The sequence below is a fragment of the Tympanuchus pallidicinctus genome, unplaced genomic scaffold (assembly GCF_026119805.1).
Source record: "Tympanuchus pallidicinctus isolate F22 unplaced genomic scaffold, pur_lepc_1.0 scaffold3, whole genome shotgun sequence".
Taxonomy (NCBI): domain Eukaryota; kingdom Metazoa; phylum Chordata; class Aves; order Galliformes; family Phasianidae; genus Tympanuchus; species Tympanuchus pallidicinctus.
In genome coordinates, this window is record NW_026294747.1 from 101,431,985 (window position 1) to 101,453,232 (window position 21,248).

General features: G+C 37.8%; 1 protein-coding gene across 3 annotated transcripts in view; it reads right to left on the reverse strand.

Moving 5' to 3' along the window:
- Window positions 1-21,248, reverse strand: part of ULK4 (unc-51 like kinase 4) — a 212,399-nt gene that overhangs the window by 38,704 nt on the left and 152,447 nt on the right. For all 3 annotated transcript variants that reach the window (XR_008209227.1, XM_052694278.1, XM_052694277.1), the window contains exon 35: window positions 14,464-14,649. Coding sequence is in view for 2 of the 3 variants with exons in the window: in XM_052694278.1 (XP_052550238.1) it covers window positions 14,464-14,649 (186 nt within the window). In the remaining variant the exon portion in view is untranslated. The remainder of the gene's footprint in view (window positions 1-14,463; window positions 14,650-21,248) is intronic.

Below are 21,248 nucleotides of genomic sequence, written 5' to 3' on the forward strand. Positions count from 1 at the left end.
CTGGCATTTAAGCTGAATTTACATGTTTTGTAAAGAGCAGTGAGACATTATGGTACTTTGGAAACTCTTCTCCAAAGGAAATCACAGGAGAAGTAAGAGGAAGCAGATATGCACAACTTTCTTCAACTCCCAAACAAAAAAAATGAGATAATTTGAATGTTACGTACTTCCCAAACAAGCAACAGCTCATAACTTTTCCATAAATGATGGCTGTGGGGTTGGACGAACTGTGCAGAAGACCAAACTGTGCATTTGACAGACATCAGTAAGCTGAAGATGGGAAACATTGCTTTCTATAGGGACAGCAACAGGAAATCAGTTATCAGAGGTATCCCTCTCCACACCAACAAACCTGATGCCTGTGCTTAAGGTCTCAATTTTGATGGTGACCAAAGTCCTCGTTCATTCTTTCTGCTCCTGCTCCAGAAAACCAGGCTATGAACAGACAAACTGTTCAAAGTCATGGGCAATAACTCCTCTTCTATGCACAGCAATGACTGTGAGAAATAGAATCCCAGACAGAAATATGACACATGAAAGAGACATGCAGTCAGCAAGAAAGTTGTGTCAAATTACTACCCACCTTTTCAGAAAGCTATCAAGATGTGCACACGACTGCAAAAGAAACCCATGAAATGCACGTGACCAGCAATTTCTCTAACTGTTTTGGAGAGCAATGCAAACCGTATTAACAGAAGCTAACAGCACTGGTTGTCCCCTCTGCATGCTGAAGATAAAGCGGCCCAATTTCATTCCTTCATTTCAGAGTGCTCCAGATCCTTCTTTTACAAGTTTTCACAAGAACTTGCTGATGGCTTCTCTATGCTGGACCACATCTGTAAGCAGGAAGAAATAGAGGCCCTGACTCTTCCTTCTTTTCCCTCAGGATGCAGTGTGTCAGTAGGGCACTAAAGACAGATGAACCTTTTGCTTTTCTCTCTGTATGTTCTGAAATATACCCCATCCAACTGCAGGAGCTGGAAAAGGCTGTGACCTCTCCGCATGCGTACCTAAAAGCCAGAGGCCATAAGAAGCTGATCCTCAACAGCAGGAGTACCAATCCCAAAAATCTTCATACACATGAATTAAGACCAACCATCAGCCTGCAAAAATCACTTAGTAGAATGACAGGTTTAGGAAAGAAATGCATGTGCTCTGCTACTCACAAGTCGTTTATTTTTAGAGCTACCAAAGAAAGTTGTCCATTAAAACAAACAAAAAGATCTACATAAATCAGCTTAGGAGCTATTCACAAACAACACACTGCAAGAAATTTATATATATATATACATATACATATAAAACAAAGAGAGATGAGATGGGAAGGTTTCTATATAACGTATATAAAATACATATATGAAAAAGTCTTACTTCAGATCTACTTCTTCAACAAAGATGGTATCAGATATATTTTTCCTGGTGTGTTGTGTAATCAAACTGGTTTAGACATCTTGAATAATGAAGACATTGCTACTGTTATTATAATGTCATATAAAAGTAGGTAAGCAGCTGTATTCTAATAAACACACAGCTGAACAAAGGAAACTGCTGACAAGTTGCAATCTTGTTTTAATGTAAATTCTCATGTGTTCACATCATATTTTAATTGTACACAACAATAAATAAGCTTCTGTCACTAGCAGTTTCTCATACATGGGCTAATGCTAATTATCTCTCTATTTTCAACCACATACTTTTAGTGAAAAGATGAATTTAAGGAAAAAAACCATGAAACTAATGAGCTTTGCGAGTCATTTGACTGGCAGAAAATATCAGTTTTCTTCAATTGATTTTACTAGTTTTATCTGAAAGCTGTAACAACTCTTTCATAAAACACCTCAATACTTCAACCATTAGATCTAGTAATCTATTAATTATGTAAGAAATGTATAACCTGTTTCCCTAACTTTCTCTCCAAGAGTGTTGTGCTGGTGAACTGAGGTTCAAGATGTGCCACTCCAGCACCATCTCTGAATTTAAGAACTAGTCCTTCTTACATCTGGAAGTATGTAATTAAATATGGATAACAGTCTCCTGTTCAGTTTGTCCCTTGTTCTACAACTGGCACCTGTTCTGAAATCTTATTAACCTGACAAAGTTAGACCAATTTATGATAAGATACCACACCTTTAAGCATGAATGTCCAGGGAATGATTAAGAAGAAAGAGCTCTTTGATCCACTCAAATACTACAAACTTGCCTTTAATAATTTTCACTTTTTCCCTGATTAATCCTTCATCTTAAGTTTCCAGGCAAAACCAAGACTACATTGAGTACCATATAAACACACAACTCAGTACACAGAGGTGCTGCTCACAATCATTATGTGGTGGCCCTGCAGACCACCCATATATATGTTCTACTCTGTAAGAATGGTGCCAGGTCTGACAGGGGGCACAGCCACAGCACCATGGAGGAACCCATGCAGAAAACAGAGCTCATCATTCTGAAACAAGGCCTGTCTAAGGTCATAGCTAGACCTTACTTCAGTATAATTCTTTAATTAATTTTTCCTCGCTATAAGGTTATATATAAACCAAGAGGGTTGCTCCAAAAGCAATGCCTCCTATTTTTATTATCTTGGCCCACAACATCAGAGGTGGACATTGGTGGTATGGCTGTAGAGGTTGAACCTGCCCACCCATTATTCCATTACCTCTTGTGGCTATGAGACAGATGGCAGCAGAGGGGCAGTCTGACAGAATAGTGGCTGATATGGAAAAGTGTCTGAAGAAAAGGGGTGGAATTGAAATCCTTGAACCAGAAAAAATGGCTTCCACTGACATTCACCAATGCTTGTTGAACATTTGTGGAGTCTAAATAGCAGATACAAGTACAGTGATGCAGTAGGTGGTGTGTTTCAGCAGTGGCAAGAGTGGGTCACCTCCACTGGTACAGATTTTTCTCAGGGAGGCATTCAGGGTCTTGTGCATCACCGGCGACAATGAATCTATCATTGAATCAATGAATCAATGGAGCTAATGGTGGTGACTATGCTGAAGAGCAGTGATTTGTAGCTGAGAACTTACTCTACCATAAAGTGCTATTCTGCTTTCTGTATCTGTTGTAGTTTTCACTGAAATAAATAGGAGGCATTATTTTTGGAGTGACTTGCATGTTACTGAATCTTCTGAATAAGGCTTCACTTAAAGCTGTCAGAAGTCCTCTAATCGCACTAATAATGCTCCTTATGCATTCCACTCCACATCTTTCCATAGTCCTCTGCACCTTGCCTTACTCCCAGGTGTCCCAGAGTCATTAAATCACTGTCAGAGTGATTACATTTGCATTCTACTTTCTCATCCAAGTCAAACTAAAAGTTTCATCATTTTTGAAGCCCCTGAAGTGCTCTACAAGGTATTAGGCAACAGCTGAATAGAACAAGTTTGGCAGATTTACATCTGATTATTACTATTTTCTAGTAGAGATGGACCAATTCTGTTTGCCTCTTTTCAAAGCCGTTTTAACTCTGATGATGAAAAGCTTGAATAGATCATTAAGGTTCATCATCCATTTAAAAGAGTTTGTTAAAAGGGGAGTTAAGCAAAAGACACACATGCAAGGTATAAAGACAAACAAACACACAAAAAAAACCCAAAACCAGAAATAAATACTTTTTGCTAGGACTCAAAAGAGCCAAAAATTTAGGATGGGAAAAAAGAGGAAATTTTATAGGCCTGATATTGAGGAGTCAATAATTAGTGCCTTTAAGAGAATTATATTTCCTGTGGAATTTCTAGAAATGGATTTGGAAAATTAGAGTATTTCAAATCCTATCCATTTTAGAAACTCTTAACCGTTATGTGAATGGAAATGGTGAAAGTGCAAGTTATCATTTAATGAGAAAATTTTAGAGGATTACAAAAAAGTGTATATGCTTAAAGGTGTACACTCACAAGCATAGAACAGTATGCTAATGTAATTATGTACTCTTGAGATCATAAATAGTTATGCAAAATAAATGTATGAAACTGCAAGAAGGGGAAGAAGATCTTGTAGGAACCTGCAGTGGTCAAAATTAAGATGGGAATAGATCTTAACATTCTTGCTCCTCCACATTTCAACATCAATTCCCACAAAGCTTTCCAGTCTCATTTAAGAGAGAGAAAAAAAAAGTAAGCTTCAAGAAAGGTCAGGAGCATCTGGTTCAGGAGCTGAGAGAAGAATCAAAAACATGCGAGTAGATGTGGAAATCATGTAGGAAAAAAAAAAGGCATGGGGAGCAAAGGATCCTAACAAATATAATGATGAAGGAGCAAGGATATGATATAGAGACTAGAAGAGTCTCTAAAATCATTCATTATTAAATAACATCACCTTCGAAATGTAATATGTATTACATCTTGGAATTCCAATTACATGAATAAATTGCATGAGCACCTCTCTGATGTCATCAGAGCTCCTCAGTGGAGCAACAGTCCACTCGAGCAATCCTGAGGGCATGTTATTTCTGAAGTCTTTCAATGACAGCTGTAATTTGCTTTTCAGCAGCAAGAATTTTCCTCACCAACCTGAAAGAATTACTGCTATATATTAGCAGAGTTGGAGTAACATGTATCTGACTGATATACATGGCACAAATTACTCTTAGCCAACTTCTAGTTATGGATTTTGAAAATCAATGTTGCATGCCATTTCATGAATATATCCCCACTTATATTGCAAACATATAAACTGCAATATTTGTTCAAAAGGACAAAAGGAGGCACAGGTCCTTATGAACAATTATTCCTTTAAATCACATACAGCAAAAACTGCTTTTTGCCATGTTTAAATAGCAGCAGTACTTTAAAGAAAAGTAGCAGTATAAGCTAATATACTCATTTCCATGGGAATTATTCTATCATAATAGATTAACTTGTTTTCAACTCTAACATGATTTGTGTAGACTTGTACACTAACGGGAAGAAGTAAAACACACATAATCATTGAGGGCTCTTAGGTGATGTTTTCAGACTGATTCGATGCTGCTTTCCCAGGAAGCCCTGCAGAGCTGCTCTGCTCGGGCACACAAGGCAACTACAGCTCCTCCAGGACATCCTGCTGCTGCATCTCCCCAAGCCCACCGTGAGAAGAAGTTCTGCTCAGGGCACATTTTGTTTAGCCCAGGGATGGGCAGGTTCTGATATCATTATCTTCTGATGCAATTCCTATATGTAATAAATCCATGCATTACAATTCTCATGGGTCTACAGCATAAAGATCAGATTTCTATCCACAAGGTGCAATATTCTGCACTTTGGAGCACATCATTTTGACTCATCAATAAACACTCAGGTTACGGTCTACAACAGCTCTCTTGTTATTACATACACCAGTATTTTTGCTAAAAAAAATAATTAAAAAAAAAATCATTTCAAATCATCAGAGCTATTTGATACCATAAAACGTCATGCATCTGATGATCCGTCTTCTAAATGATCGCTACCCACCTCTGACAGAGGTATATTTTTATTGATGTTAAAGGATATGGGTAATCAGTTGCTTCTCGTGAGAATTCTTTGCTCTCAAAATGCCCCCTGAAAGATCTAAAAAGGCAAGCTGTATAAGCAGAGTAGAGCTGGCATGCAGATTATGAGACATTCTTATCATCATATGAACTCATCAACTCATCGTTATATCCCAGAGAAAGCATCTGCTGTATGAAATTTAGGACAATAATTCACAGTCCATAGAACATCACATTACCAGAAATTACATTTGTTATAAATGTATAATTATGTTCATATAAAAACATTACATTTTAATAGTTTAAAGAAATGACAGCACTGGGCACTTCATAAATGTTTAACTAGTATAGTCTTCATACTTTAAAATGCAGAGGTTTCATCACTGAAGATGTTAGATTGAATCACTGCATGGACTGGGGATGGAGGGCAAATTATGGTAGTAATCTACTCAAAGCCTAATCTCAATGCATACAAATGCTATTTTTAAACACAACATTGTTTGAGAACACTTACACAAATCACAGACTTATCTGAAATTGTGCAGCATCATGTTCATAAACCCCAGATATGGTTATTATAGCTAGGGATTAGAAAATGAGCATGGGGAACTTGAACAGCATGCACTAACTGTTAGTGAATATGTCAAGCAGCCACTAGGTTCACGAGGTACCCAGGGATGTTAAATGTTCTGTGTTCTTTCAAAGCATGTATGTTATGACTGATGCCTCTAAAATAATTTTCAACCTTGATTTTTCCAATAAGCTCTACCTCCTTAAACACTGCCTTCCTCTGACCACATATGGTCATATTGCTTGGTCTCATTATCAAGACTAGCATACTTTTTGTTGGATCTGTCATATTTTTACTCACCATTTCCCTCTGACAGCCTGTATTTGAAATGCTTTATGAATCTACATCTCCTGTGCCTCATTCACGTGCTTCAGAGTCCCATACATCCTCAAAGCTTAATGGTCAAGCACTGCCTCCCTCTACAAAACATCCCTATAAGCACTTGAACTATATTCCCTGTTTACCTGCATCCATACAACACATAAGTTAAATCAAACTCCTTGTGAACTGCAAATTTGCTCATGATTTGATTTTTGAAAACACAAGCTTCTCAGCTGTATTTCAGCCTTAGAAGATGAAGAGAATATGGATCCAGTCTACGTGAAATCCAGATGCCATATTAAGGTACAGAACTTGAAATATATGCAGAAGTCAATAGATAGAGAAAATGTGAAGGAGAACAAGGAAGTGCTGAAGTTTAATTAAGAGGATATGTCAAGCCCTTTGACTCTGGTCTTGCATTAGGTCATTTAAAAGACAAAAGAAGGACCACTGCTTCCCAGTAGGGGATTTAATTACATCAGATTTCTTCACAGTAAACGGTAGTTAAATTTTACTTACAGTTAAAATTTTAATTACATACTGAAATGCAATGGAATACTTCACCCTCAAGAAATTTGCTGAGTTAAGTGAATAGATGCAATAAGAATGGGAGATTTTGTTAAAGGTTTCACAATAGGACATTGCAAGAAGTCACAAAGAACCTGGTTGCTTTGTATACTTCTATCCCATCTTCAATGCAAGCAACCAAAAACTTTCTACATTCTAGTTTCTGGTAATGGCTTCACATTAAGACTATATAAAGACCAAGGGTTTTGAAATACTGCTGTGACTATAAGAGTTTAACTTTAGAATAAAATGAATATACTTCAGTATTAGCAGTCAGGTGCAGTGAGTTACTCTCCCATTCTTGCTTTCAGAGAACTGAACACTGCCCAAGTTTTATAAATGATGGTTATCTTTGTGTCAGATTATTTCCTGTTTGAGAGTGTTGGTGTCATGCAATTTCTTGAGCTTATTTTGAGGACAGATAGGAAGTTGGATTGCTCTCTGGAGCAAAAAATGACTTTTTACTGTGTTTGCACTGAGGTTACCACAATGAGGTCCTGTTCTACCTGCAGTAATGCGATTCAGTTATGGCAATAATGATAGCAGTAACTACTGCTTACATGCTCCCATTAACAGACCCCAGAAATACATGCACTGGGTATTAATATTCCAGCTGAGAAAATATTTTTGCAAATTTAGAGGTATTTTCTTACTGCTGGTGGGATCCTCTTAAGCAAAATGTTTCACGATATCTATTATTTCTAATTTGAGGACCATGAAATGCTTTACAAACTAAGTATCATAGGAGCCTATACAGGTAGGAGAGTAACATTAAACAAAACTGCTACGACAAATAAAAAGCATCAAAAGTAGGATCTGTCTATCCTTATACTAGAAAGGTATCAGCATCAAACAAACACTAAGGACAAACAAAAACAAACCATTAATATAGACCTGTGTTTGAACTTCTGAGTGAGCAGCAGGCGATGTCAAGACATGATTTGCTAGCAAAACAGGTGTTTATCTTTTTGATGGAAATACCAAAGTGCAGTGTGCTCTCCTCGATATGGACTTTCCATGCCATGCAAACTCCTACACACCTCCAAAAACGCTGAGTTAATTGCATGTTAGAAACATCTTTATCATCCAATTTTATGCATCACCGCTTAATTTTCTGATTTTACCATAGGTTATGGTAGAACAGGCTCATGGAATCCAGTTATTAGCTGGAGAAAGAAAAATCTCAGCTTAGAATCCAAAGTTGAAATAAAATTCTAATTCTTACAGCTAAAATTTCTTGGCTCTTCAACTTGAGAATATCTCAAGTCACATACAAAAAGAAAACATGCTGTGGTTAAATATGCACATAGGAACACATACCATATGACAGAAAGGGAATCAGAGCAAGCATATTCAGAGAAGTACAAAATTTGCACAGAAGAGGACTCTGACACGGGCAGAAAAAGGTGATCCTATAAGCCTGGACAAAATTGTCTCTTCTATGAGAAGAAATAACCAAAGCATTTCTATACCATCTGGTCCTTTGGACCAAAAAAACTGGAAACTTTTCTGCCATCTGGTATCAACTACAGAAATTCCGGACAGGATCAACAGTGACAAGATAGGGGAAGACAAGAATTCCAGGGGTTGCAGCAGTGACTGACACTTGCTGCCTATGGACACCTTATCTTAATTAATTTCATAAGACATAAATATAGCTACTGAAATAACTGAAATACAACCCATGGCTATACAGCTTCAGAACACTGCACTTAATAATTTTGGCTAGCTGAAAGAGGGGTATGGTAAAATGCAGAGGAAAGTTAATCAGAAAAAGAAAACACCTAACAAAATTCTGTCAGTGCCCTAAAGTAAGTCTGAATACTGAAATATTCTTTCTTTTCTTCCAATAAGACAAAACCAAATGACTCAGATAGGCTGATCAATTATGAGCTCGATTCACTGTTCTGTAAACAATAAATACAGCAAAGGGGATGTACCACCAAAGGGAAGTCAGCCTGCCAAATGCTAGATTTGTTCAAATTATACTACCTCAATTTAAATCATGGTTTAATTGCTGTTTGAACTGATGTACAGGCCTAATAATAACCGCTGTAATAAATTTTAGCTGTGAACTCCATGTACTGCTTCTTGACCAAAGGGCACGGGATGGCCCAGATCAGAGGATCTGATTCCCGAATCTCCATGTTGGAGTTATGGGGTTTCTTTTAAGAAGTTTCATTAAATTTTATTTCAGTCAGAACGTATGCAAAATTCACCAATCTGTATTTTAAACCCTGCTCTGCAACTAAGTTAAAGTCAGCAAGGAAGGAGCTAGAAGCACATCTCTCACTGCTCATAGGCCCTCTAGGCAAACCTGGGAAGGGCACACGGGAAGGCAAACTGTCCATCTCCATTGCTTTATTGCACAGCCTGCAAATAGGACGGCTTAAGGTTACCAAGCAACAGCACTGCACAAATGGCCTCCCTATCTGCAATCTCTGGAAACGCTCTCAAATTTCATTAAAATCTATCTGTACCTATTACATGAAGGCCTGTGAGGGGTTTGTAAACAGGGGGAACCTCTCAAGTCAGAGGAAAAGGAATAAAGAAATGAAATGGCGTTACCCTTTCCATCGGTCTTCTTCAGAGCACTGTGAGAAACTCATCCTGTCTAAGATAGGCATGAAGTGCGTTTTCTTCTTGGGGAATCTTTAGTTCTTTATGTCTAAAGAAATGCTTCATCCTACTCAAGCATGTTCTTCTACTGCAGACTGAAGCCACTCAATTATGTTCTCTCGATCACTCAATTATAAATAATGAAGAGATGCAAGTTTGCTAACAACTTGAAACAAGTGGTATTAATGAAAGGAAGAAATTGTGACAGAATGATCCAGATAGTAAGAAGATGTATAATTTCATGAAAACATACAACAGCCAGTGCACTTATGGCAATACACATCAGTAACCCACAAGCAAGTATGGTATTCAGAGTCTAACAAGCATCTCTGTCATAACATCAATCCTCAGAGCAATGACGTAGTATGTATTGCTTCAGTGAATAATTTAAGTAAAGGTATTCTTAAAAGATTCAGATTAGGAGAAAGGTGTGTAAGAAGTTTTTCTCCACTTAACTGAGGCTATTTGAGAGAAGTACACCCTCAGAGCAGATGTGCCAGCAGGTTCATTAGCTTTACAAACTCTGGAAAAGCAGACCACTGGGAATTGCTACACAAGCACCTCCTTGTGGTGCTGAATACTCAGAGCTGAAGATGCGAAAAGGACACTGAAAATCTTTTGGAATTTTGCTTTCCTTTCTCTGAGGCAAGCTCTGAGCAGACATTTATGCAGGAGTTCACTGAGGAGGAAAACTCCAGTAAGAAATTCAACCTTCGGAGGGATTGCAGAGTTGTTACCCCATATCATACCGTATCTCTTTTCAAGCTCTCAATGTTTTTCCTCAGAATGTGTAATCAGTGATTAAGATAATGAGGACCTAGTCTGAGAACAACCATAGCAATTTTTAATAAATATATATATGCTTTTGTCATAGTGCATGTACCATGGTTCTGGCTTTATCATCTTTCTACATAGCCTAATACAATTTGAGAAATCCTCCTACATATCCCCCACAGGATATCTGACACAGAGATCACTTCTTAAATGTCTTAAGTTGCTCAAAAATAAAGGACGAGCTACTTTTTGACAGTTATGATATGCAAATTAGTGAAAATCGGGTTCTAGAAAGAAGATCAGAGGAAAAAAAGTGTGATTTAGGTGGAATTCAAATATACTTTTTGACAAGGACTTAAAGAAAAAAGTCACAGAACAGAAGTTCACTCTGCACAGTGAGAGGAGAACTGCCTGTTAGAGCCTGACGTTTATTCTTCTTTCTCAGAGGAGTTTTTCCTATTACCAGATAAAACAAAATAAAATAACAAAGTGTTTCTCTCGTTTTGAAAGATGAAACATCTTATTTGCCTGTACAGAGCTATCATCTCACAGTGATTATGTGTCCAGTGAAAAGGCATCGGCTAGTTCTAAAAAGTTCTGGTGATAATCACTTGCTTTCACATTACATACTAGATGTTGATTTGAGCTGGCAGGTAGACTTTTTTTCTGTGGGGAAAAGGAAATTAAAGTCTTCTAGTAAAGTATGCAGAAGTTGAACTATATGCTTCCCTCATGAAAATCTCTCTCACTTCACAAAGAAGTACTTTAATATAGGTGATTTACTGGACTGTAACAAGATACATTATATTCTCACAGCAAAAATGAAGTGGTAAGATAGCAGTTTCCACAAAGGGTGGCAGGAGAGGCTTCTAAAACTAAAAGATGAAACGACCACTCTTCTGACATTGCTGTTCAGTTGCACAGATGTCGCTAAAAATCTGAAGAGCAGTATTGTCTAATGCAAGATGAAGAAACCAGAACAGGAGAGTTAGCAAAAGGGTTGAAGGAAAAAAACCACCTGTTTCTTTGACTCAATGATTTTATTCAGTTTCTGTCCTTTGTATCAACGCCAGTGAGAGAACATCCCTGAAAAAGACTGGTTAATCAGGGCCTGACAGAGTCAAAAGCTTTGAAAGCTACGAGTTCATTGTAAAAAACATAAAGATGGCCAGTGCTGCCTCTTTAAGGCTTTTCAATGATACTTTCCTACATAGTTTAAAAAGTTAGCTGAAAGTACATTTTTTCTGTTTTTAATTCTAATCATTTCTTTTTACAATAAAATCATTTCTTCAACATCCACAAGCTACAGTGCAAAATGGAATCCACCCAAGGGTGCTGAAGTTACTGGCAGAAGCGATTGCCAAACCAATGCCAATAGTGTATCAGCAGTCCTGGCTACACCAGGAGGTCCCAGCTGGCTGGAGCACAGAGAACATAACATCCATCTACAAGAAGGGCACGGAAGAGGATGTGAGGAATCACAGGCTGCCAGCCTGAGCTCAGTGCCAGGGAAGGTCATGGAGCAGATCATCTTAATTTGCCATCACACGGCACATCCAGGACAATCAGGGAGCGAACTCACTCACCATGAGTTTGCAAAAAACAGGTCATGCCTGACTAACCTGATCTCTTTCTAATATGATGAACTTAGGGGATGAGGGAAAGACTGTGGATGTTGTTTGCATGGACTTTAACAAGACATTTGGTACTGTTTCCCACAGACTTCTCTTCAAGAAACTGCTGATGGTTTCTCATGCCTTGGACAGGTGCACCGTTTGCTGGCAGGATGGCCAGGCCCACTAGGTTACTGTGAATGGAGTTCTGTTTGGTTTGATAGCCAGTCTGTAGTCTGTAGTGGTATTTCTCAGGGTACTCGATTCAATTTTAACATTTTTATCAGTCAACTGGATGAGGGGATCAAGTGTACCCTCAGTGAGTTTACAGGCAACAACAAGTTAGGCAGGAACTGCTTGAAGGTAGGAAGGCTTTACAGGGATCTGGATAGGCTAGATCAATGGGTCCTGTCCAGTCATATGGCATTCAACAAGGCCAAGTGCTGGGTGCTAGGGTCACAATAATCCCATGCAGTGACACTGGCTTAGGGCAGAGTGACTGCAAAACTGTGCAGAGGAAAACGATGTGGAGGTGTTAGCTGACAACCAGAAAAAGGTTCTCAAACAGAAAAAAAACAAAAAGGGTCTGTTCATGTACCTTGCATTAATAAGTAACTGCACTTAGATTTCTTCTTGACCTAGTCTGGCCTAAATCTGTATTTCTGCTTACAAATGAATATAACAAAATTGTAGGGCAAAAATCAGTGAAGAAAGCGCTGCAGGAAGTTCACTTTGTTCCTCAGTCAATTTGCTGGACAAGTTGATAAATGAGAAATGATCACGTTAGAAACAACAACATCAACTTTGTCCACAAAAAGCTTACTGGAGGCAAAACCTCATAAATACTATTAGTTAAAACAACATAAAAATATAAATTTCCATTTCATCAAGGTTAGACAGTCTTGTATGCTGAGAATTTCTCTGATGTGGTTTTAAACTGAAGGTTCTGATGCTAGGAGATGCATCTCTGCTGGCCCTCTGGAGATACAAGAAACTCTTGGACAAAGACTAGCTGGTCTTACTACTATGCCATTTTACTATTACAAGAAATACATACCATAAAGACAGCTATACCATAAACAGTAACTTCTTTTTATAATATCCCTGTCTTGTGTAAGCAATACCTGTGTCTCTAATATCAAAGTTAATGTGATCACATATTGAAAAAATGCTTGGTACAAGCACTGACAGGCAAGAATAGAAACTGGTGCACTTAGTGATCCTCCTATTAAAATATTGCTCAGGTATGGGTAATTAATGGAAAAAAAAATTGAAAAATGACATTCAAGGCTTTAAAATTCATCATGAACAGATGATGTGGGCTGAATCCTTGTTAAGTAGATATCATTATATTTCTATGTCTTTTGTGATTATGACAAGATAATCATCTCCTCTGAACAGGGCATTTTAAGGTTTAGAGAAATAGTGTACAATTTATTAAATAATCTATCAAATTATGTATGAACCTTGCTTTCAAAAGAAATCCTATGATCTCATTAAAGTAATTACAGAAAACCTGCCTGATATAAATAACTAGTACCAGCACCACTGGTATACAACTGAGAGAATAAAAAATTGTAGGAACTTCCAGTATTCAAAAGGTGATAGGATAGCTTTGTTCTCTTAAGATAGTCAATAGACATTTCTATGTTAAACATCCTGTGTGCAGAATCAACTTTTGAATCACAGCCTTCAAAATGGAGGGAAATGCAACCACTCTGTAGCTATGCTAATAGGAAATAATCTGGATATGTTTATTACAGCCTCCTTTCTCCTTCCTTTCCTCACACTTTTTTTTTTGCTTCTTCCTCTTAATTGTTATTGAAGAAAAGAAACAGGAAGAGTAAAAAAAAAAAACAACAAACACAACTCTTCTAGCCAGCATAATGATTACACAGAAGGAGAAGCAAAGGAAAAAATAAATAGGAATTGTCTTAACTTTTTTGTTAGATTTTTTTTTTTTAGAAGAGCATGGGCAAATAAAGGAGATGAATAATTCTTAGGATGATAACCTGAACCAGAGAAACCACCAATTTTAAATGTCATTCCAATTTCAGTTTTCTATATTTGTGCTTCTTCTAGGGAAACATAGGGCTTTCCAGAGCAAAACTGGATGCTTGGTGAGAACAATCTACATACAAACGAACTTCAAATACAGAATAGCATTTTATCTATCATGAAATCAAAGCCTGCAGTTCTGAGCAGCTATTTAATGATACAAAGTTGACTCTTCCAGAAGGCTTTCAGGAAACTGTTTCAGTACTTCATAAAGCCAAAGTACTAAACAAATACATAAATAACATGAGTTAATTCAATAGCTGAGGAGGGAAGTGAAATAGGAAAAACTCAACGATTTTTTTTCGTAAGAGGATTTAAAAACAGAAGCCTTCTCCAGAGAAATCAACTGAAGTTTAAAGACATGGAATTTAACTCCATATATTTTGTTTTCAAAATTCTTTCATACTCCCAAACAGTGCAAAAAAAAATATCAAATGGTAAGAAAAACCTGGAAAAACGTGGAATTTCAAAATGCTTAGAAGCAGACTCACCAGTCTCTTTATAATTCTCAACAAAACCTTCCGATGCCGTGTATCTTTTCTGGATTGCAGCACTTCAGCAAAGCTGTCCATGTTTTCTGGAGACATGCTCTCCTGACTGTTGCCTCCGTAGAGCTGAACCAGCAGTGATAAGCACCGTGAGGCATACTCAAATGTTTCAGTATCTTCACTGGGAAGCTAAAAATGAACAAACAGAAATCAAATTCCGATTTCACAAAAAATTGCGTATCATTGAAAATACAGAAGGGTATTAACATGAACACTGAGGCAAGAAAGAGTCGTTTCTAGTTGATTGACTCAACATTCCATTAAACTAAGCTGTATTAAAGTGATGAAAGTATAATTAAATTATATCTGCTCTTAAGCAGCAGTATAACTGCGCCTTTGTTATAATGATATCAAATGCAATATCTATACCGACACCGTAAAAGCACTCCAAAGGTTGCTCCCAACTCTCTTATTTTCAGATCATAAATTTAGCTTTAAAATAGAAGCAGTAAGATCAGAAAGTATTATTACAGTCATGATATCTAATCTTCTGAATAATGCATACTGTAAAACTTCATCTAATTATTTCTAAGCCAAGTTTATAGCTTCTGGTTGAGGTAGAGCACCTAGTTATTCAAAGGGTTTGAGGAAGTCACATTAGCAGGTGTATTTTGCAGATGGAATTTTTTTCTTTTTTTTGAGCTCTTTTCTGAATTCTAGCTTTTCTGTATTGCTTTAAGAGTGGACACTGGAGCAGGTCCTGGCAATGGGACAGAGAAACTCATGGGAAGCAAAATAATGGAAAAGATTCAGGGATATGGTTACTAGTCATCTTTAAATGACCTTCTGGTAGTATGACAGCACTGTCAAAATCATTTATATCCTTCTTGAACAAACAGTCTGGAAATCATAAGCCGAGAGATGACATTATGCTTGGTTTTGGCACTGGAGGAAGAACACCAGGAACAAAATGCCTACTTTTGGTGTACCCTGTTCAAGAAAGCTAATGAAAAAATTATAGAAATTTCTTGGGAACAGTTAAGAGGGTTAAGACTAAAGTCTTAACAGTTAAGACTGAATTGGAAAACTGAACAGGTTAAGACTGAAGGAACTCAATATATATAGCCTATTAAAGGGAGGGTTGAAGGGCACTATGATTATATTCTTTTCCTTCATGTGAGGAAAAGAAGGCTGAGGATAGGCTAATTTCTATGCATGGAAAAGGACTGGTAAGAGATGATGGCTCGAAACCTTATCTAAAGCAATTGAGATTAGAGGGAAGATTATAACTTGATTTTCTTTTTATTCCTTCTTACTTTAATAAAGGCAATTAGCCACTGAAACAACTTCCTCGGAGCTGAGACAGATTCCCCATTGCAGAGAATTTTTATATCACAATAATCTTTCTTTTTTTTTAATAGTAATAATTTTTTAAAATCTCTTTGCTACAGTGAAGAATTAACATAGAACAGTCCTACATCTTGTGTTATAAAAGATAATAGGCCAAATGATTACAACAGCCTTTTCTGGCCTTACAATCTGTAAACAGAACAAAACGTACCACTGCTTTTCTTACCAACAAGGTATGGAAGTGTGAAAACATTTTATTACTCCTACTCAATTTCTTAATTCCAAAAACATGATCTAATCACTAAGAAGCTATATTACCATATGGTTACAGCCTACCCTTACCAACAAGGTAAGGAAACAATCTGTCCAACCATTTATATAATCTCCCCAAACAATTCCACTAATGATTACTTATTTAAACTGAAGTATGAACTTCCCCATTTTTTCATTTTAAGGAAAACCCATACAGTTACTTTAAATAATCTGGAAACATATCATCAGATGAATACTCCTTAAATACCCAAGCAGTAGATCCCCAGGGATCTGCATGCAAATTCAAATCTGCTTTCCATTAGCTTCACAGAACTGGCTGTTTAAAATAGACTGAACTGAGATGTAAGCTCTGAATACATAGCCCCGAGACATATCACATTCTATTTGACCCAGTGCTATGCGAGTGACAGGACCACAGCAGCTATTTCTTTCACATCTTTGCTGTATGTTTTCTCTTCATTTCTGTCTAGGTGATGCACATTGGATTGCTTCTTTTCCAATATCCGGAATTATATCACCAACATAAATAGGAAGGCTTCAAAGGGGGAAAAACTACAAACAGTAACAAGCTTTACAGCTCTATTTATATCTTCAGTCCTTATCAAGCCAAAAAGAATTCTGTTGATCTCACTGGAGGTTTTGAGTTTACTTTTACTTCCTCCACTGAAGAAAAATTTGACTAGATAAATGATGGGAAAACTACACTGCTTTAATGTATCAGTCTTATTCCTTTTGAAAAGGGCACTCTCTAACTCACAACTGGTTATTGGGTAAGTCCAAGCAGGTAAATTAATAGCTTCCTGAAATCAAAGAATATGAACTATATTCAATTTTCAAGTGTGGTTTGTTGAATAATTAAGAAAAAAGGACAAATTTTAAAATCAAAAACAGTGAACATTTGCACAGATTACATCCTTGCCTTGGTGCTGCAGTGTAGGCTAGCTTCCTGATTTCCATAAGCACAAAATTCCACGCATAATCTATATTCTCAGTAGCCATACTTGGAAGTGAGATTTTTCCCAAGGTCTTTTGTCTGAGATATTCACTAAACATCAAACTGAGGAAAAGAAAGGTGTCAGTCTTTGCAGAGGACTGCTCCTACAGAACCTTGTATGAAGAAACACAAAATGGTTTTGCTTGCCTCCTCCTGGAATGCCCAACCTTTTACCATTGTTGTTGCTGGCCTTTTTTCCCTCAAAAGGGAACAAGAGAAAGAAAGACTCTAAAACTCTCCTTCCAGTATATCCTGGCATCAGACATTCTCACTCTTTGCAAGTTATCAAGCTGTCAGCAACCATCCTCCAAACCCAGCCACCGGCATCACTCCAGGGTTCTCACTGTTTGCCAGCTGTGGCATAATGCTATTCATTCACAAATGCTAATAATGTCCTTCATCCTCTGTTGTATTTCAGGCTCTTCTGCTTCACAAGAGACCCTTTGAGCTTTGGTATTACCTACAGTTTGGGGAGCAAGTTGCTGTCATCCTGGAAAATTGTGGGGCAAAACACAGCAAAGGTTTTGAAAGAAGACAACAACTATCTGGGATCAGAAAAGATGGGATTTACTCTGGAGTGGCTGTGAAGCATTGACCTACAGTCTAACACATCAATAATTAAGCAGGGAGAGGAATCGTCCTTCAGCAAAGCACTTACACAGAGAAAAATGCTTATGCATACATGCTCATAAGTCCTACCTTTAGACTATTTTTGTAGTAACAAGTAGTGATTCAGATGTTGTGCTATAAGCTGGTACCCTGAAATGTAACACTGGCTGCCAGTCTGTGTTAGCACTTTCATTAAGGGTAACAAAGAGCAGAGGATCTGAAGAAAATTGTTGGCATGAACAAAAGCAATGACTGAAAGTATAATAAAGAAAGATAGTAAAGCAATGAATGAAAATTCAGCTTTCAAGCAAATAGTATCACATGCCTAATAGAACAGAAAAGCTAGAATAATAATGCCAGACAAAAGAATATCGATGGTTGGTCCATCTCTTAATAAGCTGGAATAATGCTCTCATTTTTCTAATCAATTCGATATAAGGAAGCATATTCCAAATCTAATGCATTTCTAGCTTTTTGTGGCAGTATCTACTTCAGTTTTTATTCTCTGAGGGGACCAGAAATGCATGAGAAACTGGAGTTCTAACTCTATGAGAAAAGATCTGCACCCTAATATTTCATGATTACAAGAATGAACTCTAGTTGGCTTTCATTTCTTTTTTGCTTGATCTTTGAGGGGATTTCAGAATCGGCAAGGTAGAAATATTACTACTCTTACTCCATAAAGCTGTTAATATTTTGTGCTAGAGGGCATCCTGAAAAAACATTCAGCATCCTAAGATAAATTAAGGAACGACTGAACTCATCATTTTTGCCGTTCTACAGCTAAGAACTGTAGGTCTGTTTGGGGTTTTTTCAGTTCAAAATTTTAAAAGAATGCCTCGAGACAAGATTTTTGTGCAATGAAGATTTTGTATTATTTTTACCTAATTTTTATGGCCAACATATAACCTCTTGTTAACGGGCTCATAACATAAAACTCCTTTTCTAAATGGAACCTGCTTTCTGTACCTTAATAATTAATGAGCTGAAAAGCAGGTTTCTTATTATTATACATCTATACTTCTGTAGTTTGTTGTCAAAAACACCTTCATTTTGAGCCCAGTTGCAGTATGTCCATGAATTGCAAACAACTACAAGAAATGTGTGATCCTTTTGGCTGAAGTGGCAGTTTTCACACCCTTATAGTTGTTACAGCATCTAATTTTAGAGCTACAATGAAACTGTCTGGATTACCCAGAGGGGACACCATTTCAGTGCATTAATGAGGTTAAACACAAAGTGAGTTTATTACAATAAGAGATAGATATTCGTTGAACCATGAATGAGATTGCAGAAAGTGTGGCACAGGAATCACCACTGGGAACTACAGAGGAGATGATTCTACAGTCATCAAACAAAATGTAAAAGCAAAACACTACTATTAAATCTGCTACTGTACTGTTCTTATTAGTAAAAATGCGTAGTTTAAAATTAAAGCAATATATTTTGGCTTGGGGCAAAATTTTTTGTCCTATTCCTCAAGGAAAATAATTTTTAAAACAGTATATTTTCAGTTCATATTAATCCAGTCTAACTGCTGAAAAACTAAGTTCCCATTCTTAAGTTTTGTTCTTTCAACAATATATTCTTATTTCCTCTGTTGTTTTGATTGTTTGGTTCAGATGCCTTTGTGGAAGAGAATTCTTCAAATACATTCCAGAGACATTTCAAATATAATCACAGCAATATCACAGTAAGGTATTACGGGATATAATGGGTTTGACCAAGGGCAGGTCCTGCCTGACCAACCTTATCCCATTTTATAATGGTGTTACTTTGTTTGAATGAAGGAAAGGTCACTGATATCATCTATCAATACTTCAGTAAGGCCTTTCACACAGCTCCCTGTAATATGCTTCTCTCCAAATGGAAAGGAATGGATTTGATAGGTGGGCAGTCTGATGGACTGGATGTACGACCATATCCAGAGAGTGATGGCCAATGGCTCAATGTCTGGATGGAGACCAATGTCTAGTGGTGTCCTTCAGGGCTCAGATCTGGAACTGGTGCACTTCAGTATCTTCATTAGTTACATCAACACTGAGATCAAGTGCACCCTAAGGAAGCTTGCAGAAAAATGCTAAGCTCCCACCAAAAAGGACCTGGGGGTACTGGTGGATGGCAAGCTGGACAGGAGCCAGCAATGTGCCCTCACAGCCCAGAAAGCCAACTGTATCCTAGGCTGCATTCAAAGAAGAGTGGCCAGCAGGGCGAGGGAGGTGATCCTGCTTCTCTGCTCCATGCTGGTGAGGCCTCACCTGGAGTACTGCATCCAGATGTGGAGTCCTCAGTACAGGAGAGACATGGACCTGCAGGAGCGCATCCAGAGGAGGGCCACCAAAATGATCCAAGGGATGGAACACTTCCCCTATGAGGACAGGCTGAGGTTCAGCCTGGAGAAGAGAAGGCTCTGGGGACACCTGAGAGTGATGTTTCAGTATCTGAATGAGAGAGAGAGCTATAAGAAAGAAGGGGACAGACTCTTTAGTGTGGTCTGTAGTGACAGGACAAGGGGAAATGGTTTCAAACTAAAAGAGGGGAGATTTAGACTAGATATAAGGGAAAAGTTTTTTACAATAAGGGTGGTGAGGCAGTGGAGCAGGTTGCTCGAAGAGGTGCTGGATGCCCCATCCCTGGAGACATTCAAGGTCAAATTGGACAGGGCTCTGAGCACCTGATGTAGCTGTAGCTGTTCCTGTTCATCATAAGGGAGTTGGACTAGAGTCCCTTCCAACTCAAAAGATTTGATGACTGTGTGAATGCATTTTGCAGTACAGATTATAAAGCTATGTCTTCCCTCTCCAACTACAGAACTGTCTGTATTACTAAGAAATGCGAAATGAAATTCTTCACAGCCTGTAAGATTATTATTCTGCAGTTATTTTCATTATTCATTGGCAAATATCTCTCACATTCTCTGAAACCTAAGTCAAGACACAGTCTTAGAGCCAGGGGAACACTGAAAAAGAATGGACCTAGCAGGACAAGGGGAAATGGTTTCAAGTTGAGGGAGGGAAGATTTAGGTTGGATGTCAGGGGAAAATTCTTTACTATGAGATAGTGACGTACTGGAACAGCTGCTCAGAGAGGTTGTGGATGCCCCGTCCCTGGAGGTGTTCAAGGCCAGGTTGGATGGGCCCTGGGCAGCCTGGTCTAGTATTAAATGGGGAGGTTGGTGGCCCTGCATGTGGCAGGAGGGTTGGAGATTCATGATTCTTCCAACCCTGGCCATTCTGTGATTCTGTGACCTAGAAAAGATCATCTCATTCATTATGTACACCGAGGTTCTGTATTTGTCCTCTTTATATTTGCACATGATTAATTTGTCATTCAGTAGTAAACCGAGACGTCCTGAAGTCAATAACCAATTAAAAATTTTACTAGTTACACTATAATGCAGAAACCTATTACCAGAAGACAAGAAAAGTTCTCTCTCAGCAGTCTAATAAGCTCAGAAATTTAAAGGCCTACATCTAGGATCTAAATTTATAGAGAAAGAAAACTCCAGTTTACAGGTACTGGCAAGGTAGTACAGCCATTCCAGCTGTCTGAAAAGCTCAGT